The following is a 16,200-nucleotide window of genomic DNA, read 5'->3' as shown; positions in this document are numbered from 1 at the left end:
AATAGCAGCTCGGAGAAGTAATGGGACTCGCCTGAAGTGGAGGAGTCAGGACCTGAGCAACACTTGAGCCAGTTATTAGACCTCTCCCTGCCCCAGAGATTAGAAAGGTGCCCTGGGTTCATGCCAGTCTCCCCACCTCTGGAATGTTGGACTTATTAAAGAGAGAGAAAAAAAATGATAACAAAGAAAAAAAATCCATACCCTGGGTGAAAGTCCCCAGAGGACAGATTTCCTTTTTAGGATTTTCTCATTGCTGTAATGACTTAGAAACAAGGAAGAAAATGTTGCCCACTTCCTGTCCAGGCATGACCCAATTGCCCCATTTCCTGTCGGGTGCTCCAGGCCTCCTTCCAGTGGACTCTGCCTCCTCATTCACGGAGATGCCCTGGCAGAGTCCAGGGTCCTGGCCGAGCCGTCAGCTGGGCCACCAGGGCCCATAGTAAGGAAACCAAACATGGATTCCAGGGAACTGAACTCTGCTCCCCTGACACACGACAGGAGCTACCTTGGCCCTCCCGGATCAGGCAGGAAGCCGCCAGAGTGTCACCACCAGAGGAGGAAGAGCAGGGTGCCAAGTGGGAGGAGAAGAAAGGTAAACACTGACAGCCGCTGCGGCGGTGCACAAGGGCAGGCTGTGGGGAATGCAGGTGTGGGTGGCCCTGCGGGACACGTCTCCACCCAGGCCTGGCAGCTGTGTGGCTAAAGAGCCTTGGGCTCTGAGTTAGGGAGGCCTGGGCTTGGACCAGCCACTCTGACCCATGTGACCTTGCATGGTGTTTTGCTCTGAGCCTCTGCATCCTGGGCAGGCTCCTGGCTGCCTGGCTGTACCCAGAGAACATCCTCATGAGGCCCTGTCCTGTGTGTGCTCCGCTGCCCCTTCTCCCTCCCCAGGCATGGCCAGGCAGCAGCATGAGCTGTCAGGTGCCAGGAGGGGAGGCAGCAGGCTGGGCTGGCCACCCAGGGGCAGGGGGCTCCAGAGAAGCAGCTGAGGCAGGAAGGCCATGTGTCCTCCTCCACCCTCTGCCAGGGGCCCTCACACCCGGAGCTCCCATTCTGATGGGTGCTGATGAGAGGGAGGAGACCATGTCCTCTAAGGTGACCAGGACTGGGATCGAGGGAGTGTAGGGCCCAGATAATAGCACAGGACAGCTGGTGCTGACGGCTCAGGGAAACTGGCCGGTAGGATGAGACACAGAGAATGATCTTAGAGAGAAGAGGCGATGGAGACTGAGGGCTTTTTCTGAAGGGGACTCTGTCCCATCAATGGATCTCATTCAGCTCAAGCTGCTCCAACTGCAGAAAACCATGCCAGCCCCATTTCACTGGGCAACACCATCCCCCTGGCCACAAGCCCTTCCTCAGCCCTCCACCTGGTCCCTGAGCACCTCTTCTGCAGCAGGCTCAGAGCCCAGAAGCAAAGAGCAGGGAACACAGCAGCTGCCCTCCAACAAGAAGACTCCAGCCACCATCCAGCCCTGGCCACTGACACTCATGGGCACCCAGCAAGTGCCAGGCTCTCTTCTGACCCACTTAACACCTTCCCTAAGAAGGGGGTTCCAATATCATTTCCGTCTTCAAGATGAGGAAACTGAGCAGCCCTGCAACAAGCCAAAGATTACAGTCATAAGTGGCAGTTGAATGACAGATCTGTAGTAAAACAAGGAGGAGCAGCTTCCAGGAGATGGCAGGAGAGGAGAGGCTGGCTGTGGGTCGCAGATCTGAAGCTTCTAGGAGGGGCACTTCAGGTGGACCAAGTAGAGAGAACTCTGCCTGTCTGTTTGAGAAGCAGCTGGACCAGAGGGAGTGGAGAGAGAGGAACAAAAGGAGAAAACACTGTTCTGAACACTGGTGACATCTGGCAACCACTGACCCTCAGTGACCTGGGCAGCAATGTGGCATGTTAGTAAGAGCCCTTTTACAGGCAGGCAAGCTGGACTCTGAAAAGTCACACTGCTTGCTCAGTGTCGGCTGCTGGAGCCCCTCTAGGGAGGTTAACGAGGTGGTGGAGAAGGGAATTGGGATCAGGGACCTGTGTCCCTGTTCACCTGTCCTGCTCACTGCTGCTAACGCTCCCAGAGCTTCATCAGGGCCTGGCACCTAGAAAACACACAGACATGCATGCTCAATGGTAAATGATGGCCAAGAAATTGTCTCCCAGAGTGCCTGGTCCCTGTCCATCTGGCCCATGTTTCACAGGGCAGCCCGGGATGGTCAGTCTTTGTCAAGGGGCCAGATGTTTCTGTCCTGGCTGTGGCCATCCTTGGATGGAGCAGCAGGAAAGGCCCCTGTGGGGGCAGATGCCTTATTCTCAGGACCAAGTTCTATCTCTCTGTCTTCAGGTCCTTATTCCAAGGTGCTTGGACCAGGCTGTCGATCCATGCCTCAGCGTGAGCGTGTGTGCATGGGCATGCCTGTGTTCCAGACACGCAGGCAGGTGGAGTTGGGGGATTGGGGAGGAGCTGCAGCTGTGACCACCAGGTTCCTGGCCCCGCCCCAGGCAGCACCACAGACAACTCTGTGCCCTTTCCTCACTTCTGCAATAGGGTGCACCGGCACTGGTGGAGGGATTCCAGATGACGCCCAGAAAGCTCTCAGAACAGTGCCTGGCAGGGGGATCAGTGAGCACCGGGCACTGCCCAGCAGCTTAATCTAGCTTTGCTCTCTGCTCCTGTCTGGGTCAGACCCTAGCTACCTGTAGCTAAAATGATGCGTGTGGCTGCTTCCAGATGGCTTGCTAAGGGCAGCAGGCGGGCTTCTGTGCTCCCCGGCAGCCTGGCTGGGAAGACAATGGTGTGTTGTGGACCTGGAGGGAACCCTGACAGCTGCCCCCCACCCCCACCTTTCCATCTGCTCCCTTCAGCTCCTTTTTGGCCCCAGACAAGGAATTATATCAGGGAGGCCTCCCCCAGCTAAGGGGGACCGTCCAGGCTCTGCACCCAAGGGCCTGTGCTGATGTACTCTCCTCTCCCTTCACAGGACTGGTCCTGCTCCCTCGTCACCGTCTCTCTGGTGGGCGCCTTGGGCTCCTCCTTCCTCTATGGGTACAACCTGTCCGTGGTGAACGCCCCGACCCCGGTGAGTATCCGTGAGGAGTCTGCCCGGCAGAGGGCACTGGGGCCACGGGGATGCTTCGCGCAGCCCTGCTTGGGGCATTCCTATCTGCGACCCTCTATGGGATGATTGATCCAGACCTTGTGCGGGACATTAAGGGGCAGGGGACACAGAGTGGGACCAGCGCCCGCCCTCCGGGGGCAGATAGGAGACATAGGAGCAGACAATGGTGATGGTGTCTATGTGTGTTGGGGTTCGGATCCTTGTGGCTGAAGTGCGGGTATCCTGGGGGAGTGCTGGGGGGACCCTCCCCACCCCACCCCCACCGCAGGATGGATTCCTGAGGACTCTCATGCTGGGGAAGGAGCAGGAGAGACCTTAAGCCATGGAACTTGCACGTTGTCTCGACTTGCTCTCTGTTATCTCCAGATCATCACTCCTGTACCCAAGACCCCTCTGTGGCTTTTGCTTCAGCCTGAAATCAGTGCTAAGTGCGGATGCCCCAGGCCTCCTTCACAGGTGCTGGGTGCAGTGGGTTTGCTCCCTTACCTGAGCTGTTAGGGTGCTGCTCGGCTTCTGGGCGCGATGGGTGTGTAAGGGAGGATCCCCATGCAGGTGGTGGCTGAGCCCAGCCTTGGAGGTGGGGGCTGGCAGCCAGGCCTGAGGTCTGGGAACAGCTAGGAAGCACAGGTAGCAGCAGGTGGCTGCAGCCCAGGTGTGTTTGGAAGGTGCACAGGGGTAGACAGTTTCATGCTTTTTCTTATTTTGGGGCCAGCACCCCTGCATGCCAAATACAGGGGCCAGGGCCTGTGGGTTCCAAAGGAACCCTGGGATTTTGTGGAGGCTCCATTTGTGCTGGAGCAGACCTGGGTTCTGTTTAAAAGTTCTGTTAACTGTCTGACGTTTTGGAGATCTGTGAAGTTTGATCTGGAAAATTGGCTGTGGGCTGAAAAGCGCTTGGAAACTAGGGGCCTGGTGGCTTCTCCAGGTACCTGGAGCAATCCGCATTTAGCTTTGTCATTGTAGCATCATCCTGAGAAGGGGCTCTGACTGGCCCTGACTTGTCTCTGAAAGAGGACTGGGAATTTGGACTCTGCTTGATCCATTCAGGGTGTGGGAGCCTGTGCACGCACAGTTTGTGGAGAAGACATGGGAAATTTGAACTTGGAATAGCACGATGTGTGTTTCAACAGTGATGGTGGGGACAGGAGGGAGGACCAGTTCTCATGGATTCTTGCAAATATTTATTGAGCACCTATCACATGCCCAATGCTGGGAATTGGGGCAGGCAACCTGGAGGAGGCAGCGTTTGAGCTGAGCCCTGAAGGACAGGTAGGGCTCCCTCTGACATGAGAGGGAGGGGTGGGGAGCTAAAGCACACACACTGTCTGGTGTGTCATTTTGGTGGCATGTTGGGAACAGTAGAGGTGTGATGTGCAAGTGCCTAAGGGAGGGGAAAGATGGGATGGAAGAAGAGGCGGGAAAGCAGGGTGGATCAGGGGAAGACCTCAGCTCTCAGCCGAGAAGCAGGATATTGGTCTATGGGTGCCGAGGAGCCATGGCACATTCAGCAGGTGGGACAGAGGAGCAAGCGGGTAGGAGATAAAATTCAGACCATCCATGTTACCTCCATTTCACCACAAGGAAAGAGAGACACAGAGTTTAATCAAATTGCTCAAGATCACGCAGCTAGGAGAAGGAGGTGCTGGAATTCAAACCCAGCTCTGCCTGAATCCATCCTGTGCCCCTTCCACCCCCATGATGGACCACAGGGCCAGGACCCCACAGCCCAGCATTCTGGAGCCTTGGCATGGTCAACTAAGGCAAGGAATCAGCCAGGGGAGGTGGGAGGGCCACAGTGCACTGAGTGGGCTGTTCCCTGCCCTGCCCACCACCCCAGTACCTGTGCTGGGTTCTCCCCACAGCAACTCCAGGGTCAAGGGCGAGTTCCAATGATGCTCAGTGGCATTACAACAGGGACCTAGATTGTCAGAATCCCACCTGATCCTCCTGCAAGGAGCCCTCATTGCAAGGAGCCGTTCCTGTAAAGTGCACAATCCAACAGAAAAATGAAAGGCAGCTTTATTGTTAGCTGACCAGCTCCCCAAGTCTTGCCTTCCCATGGAGGTGTGGGTCACTGTAGCCCCTTTCTCCGTCTGAAGGCCCCAACGTCACGGGTTTCTAAATGTTTCATGGGGTAGGCTTCGTGGGGCAGGCAGCCTTCACTGGGCATTTTGTTCTGTCATGTGGTCAGGTGCTTGTTAGGGAGGGGAACAGGACACACGTCCACATCCCCCAGGGGCCCCATCAGCAGCAGCAGGGACAGACACTCCAGAGTCCACCCCACAGTGAGAGGCGGGCTGCGGGGTCCTGTGAAAGGGCTTCATCCTACCTGGGGAGTCGGAGGGCCTCGCTGGGGCTTTCTGGGCACGGTGAAGACCTGGGAGTGGCTGTGTGCTCCGAGGGGTGAGGGAGGAGGCAGGAAAGAGGGCCGGTGCCAGCTGGAGAAGGGTTGCAAAGGCCAGGCCTGGGGCAGGATCCAGGATGCCCGGGCTATGAGCACAGAGGTGGAGAAGGCAGGCTGAGGGCCAGACTCACCCCGGTGCCCTCGCAGGGCAGAACCACCCGCAGCGGGGCCTGCACAGGAATCCAGGCTCCACCCCTGAGCTGCCTGTGCAGAGTGTGGTGTGCACCCTAGTGAACTAGCTGTGAGAAGGAAAGCAGACGTGATGCTGCAGCAGCTCAGCCGGGTGTCCAGCGGGCACTCTGATCCTCTTTCCCTGCGGTAGGCAGAAGGCTGGGGAGCAAGGCTGTCCTAGAGGCAGGGGGTCAGGAGTGAAACAGGGACTCTGAGAAATGGAGCCCAACGCAGGTCAGAGGACCGAGCCTGGCAGGGCATGGGGCATTGTGCTCTCAGGAGAGCAAAGGAAGGCCTGGGACAGAGAGGTGTGGATACTAGGGCTATGGATGCCACCAGGGGTCGCTGTTAGAACCAAGATGCCACATGGACACAACCCTGGCATTAGCACAGGCACAGGCTCCTCAGGCCCCTGCTGGGCCAGCCTCTGCTACGGATAGCTGTGGTGCAGGGCATGGACAGGGGGCTCCAGCTGCTGGCTGCTCGCCACAGGCAGGCATGTCTCATTATTTGTGCCATTATATCCACATACACACCCTCCTTCCCAGTTACAGTCCTGGGGAGCCACAGCTAATCCCCCTGTATGGAAGAGGGCACTGAAGCAGGGGAGGTTAACGTGGCCAGGCTCCGAGGCTGGCCCATTTCCTCCTCAGTACAGTCACCCTACATGAACTGCATCCTGTCCACCTGGCTTCCAAAGAATCCCCAGAACCTGCCTGTATGGGACCCCTTTGGAGAGAATACTGGGTGTCTTGTGCATCCACAAGCATCTGGACCACTTTGGTCCCACGGATGTGAACTGAGTGTGCACGAGCCTGTGTGTGGCCTGTCCTCAGAGGACCCCGTGGGTCTTCAGTTCTCTCTTCCTTCTGATGGTGTAAGAACAGGACATAAACCTTCAGGAAATTTTCGTTGTCTTTGGCTGTTGAAAGCTGGGCTTCTGTGCAGGGGAGGAGTTGATGGCTTTGATTGAACCCAGCTGCTCCCCTCCTGCAGGCCCATCTGTAGCCTGTCACACCCTGGGGTCTTCTAACCTTCCCCGTCTCCACCCGACTCCTGCAGTTCATTCTGCACTGAAGCCAGAGAGGCACCTTGGACAAGTTGAGGTGGATCATATTGAGCCTCTGCTCAGAATCCGCGGCTGCCCATCACACCCAGAAAACAATCCACACTGCTGTGGCCCTCAGGGCTGGGGTTTGCTCCTAGTCACCTCTCGGTTCTCACCACCCAGTACCCCCCACTCCCTTTGCTCCATACACATGGCCCTCTGCTGCTGGTTGCCGCCCTCCAGAGCATTAATATTTTAAGTTTTGCAAAATTATATGGTCATTTTGCAACTATTCAACTGTACCTGTGCACTGAAAAAGCAGACCTAGACAACCTGTAAACTTGGGGGGGAGGCTGTGTGCCAATAAAGCCAGGCACAAAGGCAGGTGGTAGCAGGGAAATGTTGTCTGATCCCTGCACTTGGGGTTCTAGGAAAGGCGGAGCACCTGTAGAATCTCGCCATCTCTAGACCTCTGGGCAGAAGGCAGGCTGGCTGGCTGCACAGTTCTTCCGAGGCCTATGCTCTGTGGCATCTAACATGGGGGATAGATCTTCCTGCAGCCATTGTGTGCATTAATTGCCGATTATCCGGGTTTTTGTTTTTTCAGTTTCCAGTGTCTAATTCTAATTGGCATAGCAAGCTACTTAGCTAGCCATTGTCTCTATCATCTACCTGTCAATCTATCCTCCATCCATCCACCTATCTACATATGTATCTAAAGCATTCTGAGGGCCTTGTAAGAGACTGAATAAGAGCTGGAAGATACAGCGCACTGGTAGAGCATTTACCTAGCAACCACAGGACCCTGGGTTCAGTCCAAGGCCAGTGTGCACACAAGTCAGATGTGTAGGATGCCTGCCTGGATTTTCAAGCAGCCGAGCAAGCGGACTGAGGATGCTAGTCTGGAACCTGGCGCATGGTCTCAGATTTATGTCATTTAAGCTTTGACCTTTAGTAGGAGAATGTGGCTCTTCCAGAACCTGCTTCATTAGTACTGCCAGAAGAGTCTGGGACTGCAGAGTTGTAGTGGGAGGTGTCTGGATGGTACTGTGGGCCTGGTGTCTGCACCCACCTGTGAGCCAGCCGGTGAGAGCCAGGTAGACAGGAAGGCTGTGGCGGGGTTTCTGAGCCCCAGGGGCTGCTCTCTGGAGGCCTAGGCAGGGCTGGGCAGGGTGATCATGTCTGGGCAGGGGATGGATCATAGCGCTTCTTGTGCATGAGTGTCATCCAGAAAGCCTACAGGAAGGCTCTAGAAGCAACATCCTAAAGAAATGCAAGCTCCAAGCCAGGGTGGACAACATGGAGCCCAGCTTCCAGGACAAAGGGGCCCGGCAAAGGCCCAGTAGGATGGGGCTCAAGAGTGGGCCACGTGTGAGAGCCTCTGGCGGGGAGTGGGGGCCTGCTAACGCCAAGCTTCCTGTGCTGTGGGAGGAGGCCACAGGGCAATGAGCCTGGGAACAGCCGCCAGGCAGGATGGGCACTGGGGTGGATGTGAGGAGGGCCACAGGGAGGACAGAGGGTGAGTGGGAGGGGCCTGGAAAGCAGGCCTGGGATGTGCAGCCCAGGACAGAGGGAGGTGGGAAGGGCGAGCACGCCTTCAAGGAGAGAGGGCAGACTCCTGGGGCCTGTTTGCCCAGGAGGCTGGGGGAGGGCTTGGAGGCTCGGCAGACACACAGCAGACAGGACCCCCAGGGCCTTCCAGACCAGGTGTCATACAAAAAGCAGGTGCCCCGGAGGTTCACAGTGACTTCTGACACCAGCCGCTCAGACGCAGGCAGAGTTCACAGTCACCAACCGCCCTCACTCCAGATGCCAGACCCAAGCTTGGGGGTTCCCAGACCACCCACACCTGAACATCTGGGTCCACCACCCTTGGGTTTGATGACATGCAGAGTAATTCACCCATCTCAGGAAAGTGCTCTGCTTGAAATTATGGTTTCATTATAGCAAAAAGGATGGAAATCAACATGAGTCCAAAGAAGAGATACATCCAGTGGGGTTAAGAAGGTACGAAGCTTCTAGCGTTCTCTCCCAGAGAGTCAGGCACCCCCACAGCAGTGGGACTCCATGCCCAGAGTGCCACCTGCTAGGGACACCTCCCAAGCCATTGGGGCTTCCTTTTATAGGGCTGATGGATCTGATCATTGGCTAACTCGGTCTCCAGTCTCTGTCCTCCCCAATAGCATGAGGCTCAAAGCCCCACCCTCCATCACAGGCTTACTCTTTTTAGAATTCACCAGTCCCTGCCCTGAATCCTCTTTGCATACACCAGTCTGATACTTTGGATACTAAAGACACTGCCATGATTCAAGAAGTCCCAGGGGTGTGTGTAATCCCAGCTACTTAGGAGGCTAAGGTAGGAGGACTGCAGTTGGAGTCCAGCCTCAGAAATTTAACAAGATGCTGTTTCAAAATTAAAAGATTCATAAAAGGGCTGGGGACGTACTACAGTGGTAGAGTGCCCCTGGGGTCATTCCGCAGCAACACACATGCACACACACGTGCGCGTGCAAACACACACACACACAAGAAAAGAAAGGAGAGAAATCCTAAGGACTTAGAGGCTACTTCCTGTTATGGTCTGGATGTGAGGTGTCCCCCAAAAGCTCACGTGTGAGACAATGCAAGAGGGTTGGAGGAGAATTGATTGGATTATAATCATCAGCCTTAAACTAATCAATCGATCCCTGATGGGATTCGCTGAGTGGTGACTGAAGGCAGGTGGGGTGTGGCTGGCAGAGGTGGGCATTGGGGGCGTGGCTATGGGGTAGGTATTTTGCATCTGGAGAGTGGAGTCTCTCTCTGCTCTCTGATCACCATGTGAGCTGCTTCCCTCTGCCACACTCTCCCACCAGGATGTTCTGCCTCATCTCGATCCCCAAGGAACGGAGGTGGCCTTCTATGGACTGAGACCTCTGAAACCCTGAGCCCCCAAGTATATTTCTCCTCTCCTACAGTTGTGGTGGTGGGTGTTTTAGTCATAACAGCGAAAAAGCTGAGTAAAACACCTCCCAAGCCCCAGGGACCAAGCCCAGTCAAGTTCTTTCCTAAATAACCATTCAACTGTTTATTGTTTAACAATGTACATCATACAAATGTGTATTTTAAACGTAAAAACACTTCAAATGTTTATTAAATGCCTCGGTGAATGAAAGAAGGAAGGCCTGAGAAAAAGGAATAAATGAGAGTATAGTTTTGGGGGTCTAATGTGTTGCCCCTTTTGTACCCACTTAAATTAGGATCTATTTGGAGAAAAATATTAGAACCACAGAAATAACAGTGAATGGTTTGGCTTTATGGTGAATCCCTCACCTTTCCAGTGGTTTCTGAGTTGGAAATGCCATGTCTTGAGAGAAGCCTCAGATCTTGGCTCCCTGGTGTTGGCAAAATAGGCCCAGGGCTTCCGTGGTGCAATCAGTTGGGCTCCCCATCAGTTTCCCAGAGAAATGGTCCGTTCTATCACCTTCCTCTCCCCTGCTGCTTCCCTGAGGACAGATAAGCAAATGTGAAGAGTGAAACCAACAGCTCTCTCTACTCCAGCAGAGCTGCCTGATTAGCTGCAGATGTGGGGAGCTGGGCCAAGAAAAGATTCAAATGAACCAACAGCCAGCGAAGCCAAGTGAGCTCTGGGGTTTCGGGCTAGCTCTGTTGGCAAGGCCCAGCAGCTCTCAGATCAGGAGCCCGCAGCAGGTACCTGCATGGCCGGAGGCCCATTCTCAAGGCTAGTGGGAGGGAACGGTGACCTTAGGTGGTGGGTGACCTCAGGGCTCTGGTCAGTGGAGGCGGGGTGGCTGGACTCACTTAGTTGGAGAGGCCAGACCAGCCGGCCGTCACGACAATGAGCCGGTCCTACCTGCAATGCAGAGACTCTTTCCTTCATTGCCTCATTCTTTCTTCCTCTTGGTTTTGCATGGCCTGGTCTCAGTGTCATCAAAGCGACAGGCTTCTATCAGGAAAAGAAAACAACTCCAAGGCTGACACTTATTATAAGAACTACTGGCATGAATCACGTCCTGTGAGTCAGGGGCTGTCGCTCATTTGTCTACCAACCACGTGGGACAGACATTGTGAAAACAACCCCATTTTACAAATAGTGGGGAGACTGAGTAGTTTGCCCTAAGCTGTGAGGTTGGGAGCAGACTTGGGTCTGAGCATAGTGCAAACTGTGGCTCCTCCCAGGGCCCCCCGGGTAGTGCTTTCTTGAAATCCGAACCTTTGGAAGGACCTGCACATATGCTGTTCTGTATACTTTCTGGGCATCTCTCCACATTGTTGGAATTCCTGCATCACCACAGTGTCTAATAGCCTAGTGCCACACTGGTGGCCTCTCTGCCTAACGCAGGCCTCCTAGGTTGCTTCTCATTTTTCTCTAATAGAAGAGGCTGCTGCATTGTCTCAATTGGGAGCTGTGGTTCGTGGCTTGGTTGGTTTTCATCAGAGCAGATGGAGCCCCTGGCTGAAGGGAGGCCGGGCCTTCTCAGGCCTGCCGCTGGTGTGGGGGTGTTCCAGGGGCTGCCTGCCCGCCAGCCTGCTCCATCCCCTGGAGGCCGCAGCTTATTAGAGCCAGGCAGCCTGCATCTTTGCTTCAGAATTTTCTCATTTCGTTGTTTCTCTGAGGGAAAAAAAAATGCCACTTTTTCTGGCCTAACAGGGGAAGGCCCTCAGGCCCATCAAGCTTGCTGGGGTAGGGCAGTGGTCCCTGCAGTCAGAGCTGGGGACAGCTGACCCAGCAAGGTGGGAGGTGGGGAAAACCTGGAGCTGTACACCTGTGATCCCAGTGACTTGGGACCTTCGGTGGGAAGATAGTGACCTTGAGGCCAGCCAGAGCAACTTAGCAAGACTCTAGTCTTAAGTTAAAAAATGAAAAAGGGCTGAGAATGTAGCTCAGTGGTAAAGCACCGCCGGGATCCACCCCCAGTGCTGAAGCAAGCTCACAAACACACTTGGAGGGAGGTGCTAGAGAGGGACGGCGCACAGATGCAACCAGGCCGCCTGCTGACCAGGGGAGCCAGACCTAGGAGCACCCACTAGGGCCGGCACCCTGCTGGGGACTTCACCCACCCCATCCTTCTAGTGGCTCCATCTCGAAGCTTGGGGTCTTATTCTTGTTTACAAATGAGTTATTCCAGAATCTGCTCAAAACCACCAACCTGAGCTTGTAACGGATCCGATGCCTTTTGAAAGCCACCATGGACTTCAGGTGGCCTGTCCAGCCAGGAGCAGCCTGTCTGGTAATGAAAACACCTGCCCTTCTCTTCCTGTGGGCCAGAGGACATGCGGAAGGGGTGGGGCAGGGGGACACCACCTGTACGCTAATGATGGGTCAGGGCAATATAGTGACCCTCATGGCCAGGATTCATCACAGTGAGGGACACAAAGCAAAACCAGCAGAGGGGAAGGCACGGGGGCCAGCACAGGCCTGCAGGAGCCCTCTCTAGTGGGGAAGCACTGCGTCCCCAGCAGGGAGTCACCGTAGCTCCTGTGGCATCAGCTACCAGGAGGCTCCAGAGTTTGTATTAGGGGCTGGTCACATGGACCCCTCTGCTCAGCAGGTAAAAACTCCTCAAATCCCAGAGGGAAGCAGGTTCAGACTTCAGGGGACAGCATTGACCACACTGCCTGCAGACTAGGCACCGCGAGCCACGTGTGACAACTCTCCTGTGTCCTAGTCCCCAACCCTAGCCCAGGGCCAGCCTTGCCAGCAGGCCTTTCTGCGGAGAGCAGATTCAGGGCAGCTGTGAGAACTGCTGTCTGCAAGGAAGACTTGGTGTGGGAAGCCAGATGACATTAGGTGGCACTGCCAGGATTTTGTGGTTTGGTGGCCAGAACTTTTGTAAGAACTTTGGCATCGTTCTCCTCAGGGAGCAGTGGGGTCCCTGGTGCAGACCGTCTTTACAAACCCTGTGGGTTCCAGGGCGTGATGTGCTCTGCTCTGCAGCACGGGGGTGCCCAGGCCACCCACCAACTGTGCTATTTATGTGTGTTTTTATGGCACCCCTGGAAGGCGTGACATCTCTTTGTGAGTCAGTCAAGAAGATTAATACCGTGAGATAGGCGGCCTGGCAATTTCCCTCCCATGGTCTGGTGATTTCCACAGTTATTTGGAAGATGGAATCACACAGTTCAGTTTCTTACCAGAAGCCCGGCCCCAGGCTGGGAGATACTGGTAGATTACTCACAGATTATTGGACCTGAGAAGTAAATGTGCCTCGACCTTCAGTTTACAACTACAGAGATAATGACAGGGACACCCCCATTTCTGTCTTCCATTGCACGTGGACCCAGAGCTCTGCATTACATTTCCTCTCACAAAGACCCTCACAATAGTCCCTTTGAGAGGGGCAGTGACCTCACAAACAAGTGTCCTGAGGCACAGAGAGGTTAAGTAACTAGATCAGTCCCCCAGCAGAGAAGGGGCAGGGACAAGCGTGGAATAAAGTCATTCCAGGTTCCCAACCACTGGGACACTGCCCAAAGAGGAGGAGCACTTGAGGAAGGTCGCTGAAGGTCAGAGACGGACATAGGGATACAAGCAAGTCTGAAACCCGGGGCTCTTCCTTCCGCCTCCTTTTCTTACTTCACGTGGCCTCTTTTTCATTTCCTTGTGGCGTGGGCTCTGGTTAGTTCTCGTCCTATATAAACACTCCTTGATGAATTCATAAGAAATCTCCACCAGCCTCATGATCTCTCACCAAGTGCTGCAGCCTCCTCACCAGCCTGGCCTCATCTACTCTAAACTCTAAAATGGCCTTCACACCACACCTGCGATGAACACTCTGGAACAGATTAGAGCATTGATCCCATGCTTCCTGGCGCCCGCAGGGGTAAGTGTGGGTTCCTCGGTGAGCAGACGGAGCCAGGATACCCAGCTCCTGCCTCCTTCTCCAGCCTTCCCTGATGCCGAGCCACCCTCCAACCCCACTGGCCACTTAAGCTCCTCTAGTCAGCTCATGCTCCCCAGCTTCTGCTCCTTGAGAATCCTGGGCCCTCTGCCTGAAGGTCCAGCCTGAGCCCGCCCCACGGGCCCTCACTGCTCACCCCATCTGGTTCCATGGCTGGGTTCCATAGCCTCTCCTGGCTTCCTGCTGTCAGAGCAGTCCCACTGTGCTGAGTTTACACACGTACACAGCTGTTGTTCCCACTAGATCCTGAGCTCCTTGAAGGCAGGAGACTGGGACTTGTGTCTAGAAGACAGGAGGCACCCTCGTGGGAAGGAGGCAACTTGCAGCCCCACCAGCAGTGTATGAGTGTGCCTTTTCCTCTACATCCTCGCCAACACTTATTATTGTTTGTATTCTTGATAGCTGCCATTCTGACTGGAGGGAGATGAAACCTTAGAGTAGTTTTGATTTACTTTTCTCTGTGGTATATAAACACAGTGAAATATCACTCGGCAATAAAAAAGAACGACATTATGGCATTTGCAGATAAACAGGTGGAGAATATCATGCTAAGTGAAGTAAGCCAATCCACAAAAACCAAAGCTAAATGTTTTCTCTGATAAGTGGATGCTAATCCATAGTGGGGTGGAGAGCATGGGATGAGTGGAGGAACTTTGAATGGGGCAGGGCACGGGGGTAGGAAAGATGGTGGAATGAGACGGACATCATGACCCTTGGTACATGTGTGATTGATGAATGGTGTGACCCTACTTTGGGTATAACCAGAGAAGTCAAAAATTGTGCTCCATTTGTGTACAACGAATCACAGAACATTCTGCTGTCATGTATAACTGATTAGAACAAATAAATTAAAAAAAAAAAAAAAAAAAAAAAAAAAGAATGGCCTCTCTGAGGAGGCCTGATGGAAAAGTAAAATGTGGAATCTGGAAGGAGATGAGCTACAGTGGGCCTAGAGGTGGCTGTCACAGTGGTGTGGAGACTCTTTTATTGCAGAGTGCTTTCTTCGAGTGAAATCTCACAAATTCTCCCAAAACATACAAGGAAAACTCTAGGTACGGGCCCATATCTCCAGGCCTGCCCATCCTCAATGAAGGAGTTGGCTTCAATCTTGCTCCTTCTTCTTTTTCCCGCCAGGACCTTGCACGTGCTAGGCAAACAGTCCACTGCTGAGCTGCATCCTCAGCCCTTTTTGATTTTATTTTGAGACAGGGTCTTGCTAAGTTGCCCAGGCTGGCCTTGAATTTGTGATCCTCCAGCCTTCATCTCCTGAGTAGCTGGAATTACAGGTGTGAAATGCCATGTCTGGTTCATTCTCTCCTTCTAGAAGCCTCCTACCACAGTGCATGTGCTGGACTTTGGCAGTGGGTTGACTGTGTTCAGGAAAACCAGCTGCTGTAACAGATAAGCCTGAGCTTCAGTGGCTTAACACAGTGAAAGTTATTTTCTCATTTGTGTCACTATCTAAAACGGTGAGTAGGGGCACCCCTTCCCGGAAGCCATTCGGGGACTCAGGCCTGTCAATGGAGTGTTTCTCCTCTAGGGCTTTGGAGACCTCTGCTGGCTCCCTCCAGAATGGCCAGCTGACAAGGAAGGAATGAGCCTGGACAGCATTCCACTCCTAGATGCAAGGCACTGGGCAGTGTGGCTGGCCGTGTGACCAGGGAGGGGAAAGCGTAGGCGCCGAGAGGCCTAGCAGGCTTTTCCATTCCAATGGATTCCCCGTGGCTGAGGCTGCTTCTCAGCTCCAGGTCTCCGCTCCTTAAGGAGCCTCTCAGCATGCCTGCAGGGTGAAGGGCAGTGAGGTGTGCAGGGCCTGCCACGTGCCTAGCAGCCCACCAGCCCCAGGCCTCCCCTTCCATCCCATCCCTACCCTTCTCCTCCTGTCCAGTCTTTGAATTTTGCGGGTTAAGAGTTAGGATAAAGCAGTGGCTAAGACTGGGTCTGGAGTCCACCTGCCTGGTGGACTGGACTGGAGTCCACTTGAGCCCTGACTACACCCCACAGCAACAGTGTGAGCCTGGGAAAGACTTTACATCTCTCTCCCATTCCTCACCTGCCAAGAAGAGAGCTACAAAGATGGTGCCCTCTCACAGGGTCTTGGAGGGGAAATGGGTTGGTTGATGGGTGAATAGCACTCAGCATGTTGAAATATGATGAATGGGGCACCTGGTTGTTGTTGTTGTTATTATTATTATTACCTATCTATTCATTGTGTTACAGCCCAGCCTGCTTTTTTTATTTTTATGATTTTATTTTATATGAGCATTACTGACACAGTGGAAACTCAGTTTAAAACACAAACACGAACGTAAGCATCTGCTCCATGCCACTACCAGTCGTGTGTTCGCAGATATTTATGTCATGAATCTTAATAATGGTTTGAGCAATTAATTAGCAGAACAGTCCCTATCACCTGGGTCCCTCATCACCAGAACCTGTCATCAGGCCATTGCAAGCTTTTCAGCTGGAAGATAAACATTAATCACCAAAGGCAGCACTTGAAAACAGCTTTCAGGGAACTTTCGAGAAATGTGTGCAGGGGGCACAGGCTGTGCTGCAAG

At 54.0% G+C, this 16,200-nt stretch overlaps 1 protein-coding gene across 1 annotated transcript in view; it reads left to right on the top strand.

Moving 5' to 3' along the window:
• Nucleotides 1–16,200, top strand: part of Slc2a9 (solute carrier family 2 member 9) — a 153,233-nt gene that overhangs the window by 19,828 nt on the left and 117,205 nt on the right. The window contains exon 3 of the mRNA XM_076864316.2: nt 2,977–3,075. Coding sequence (XP_076720431.1) covers nt 2,977–3,075 — 99 coding nt within the window. The remainder of the gene's footprint in view (nt 1–2,976; nt 3,076–16,200) is intronic.

Source organism: Callospermophilus lateralis, chromosome 8, assembly GCF_048772815.1.
Source record: "Callospermophilus lateralis isolate mCalLat2 chromosome 8, mCalLat2.hap1, whole genome shotgun sequence".
NCBI classification, from domain to species: domain Eukaryota; kingdom Metazoa; phylum Chordata; class Mammalia; order Rodentia; family Sciuridae; genus Callospermophilus; species Callospermophilus lateralis.
The sequence above is the reverse complement of the archived record's forward strand: the minus strand, read 5'-3'. Positions and strand labels throughout refer to the sequence as shown.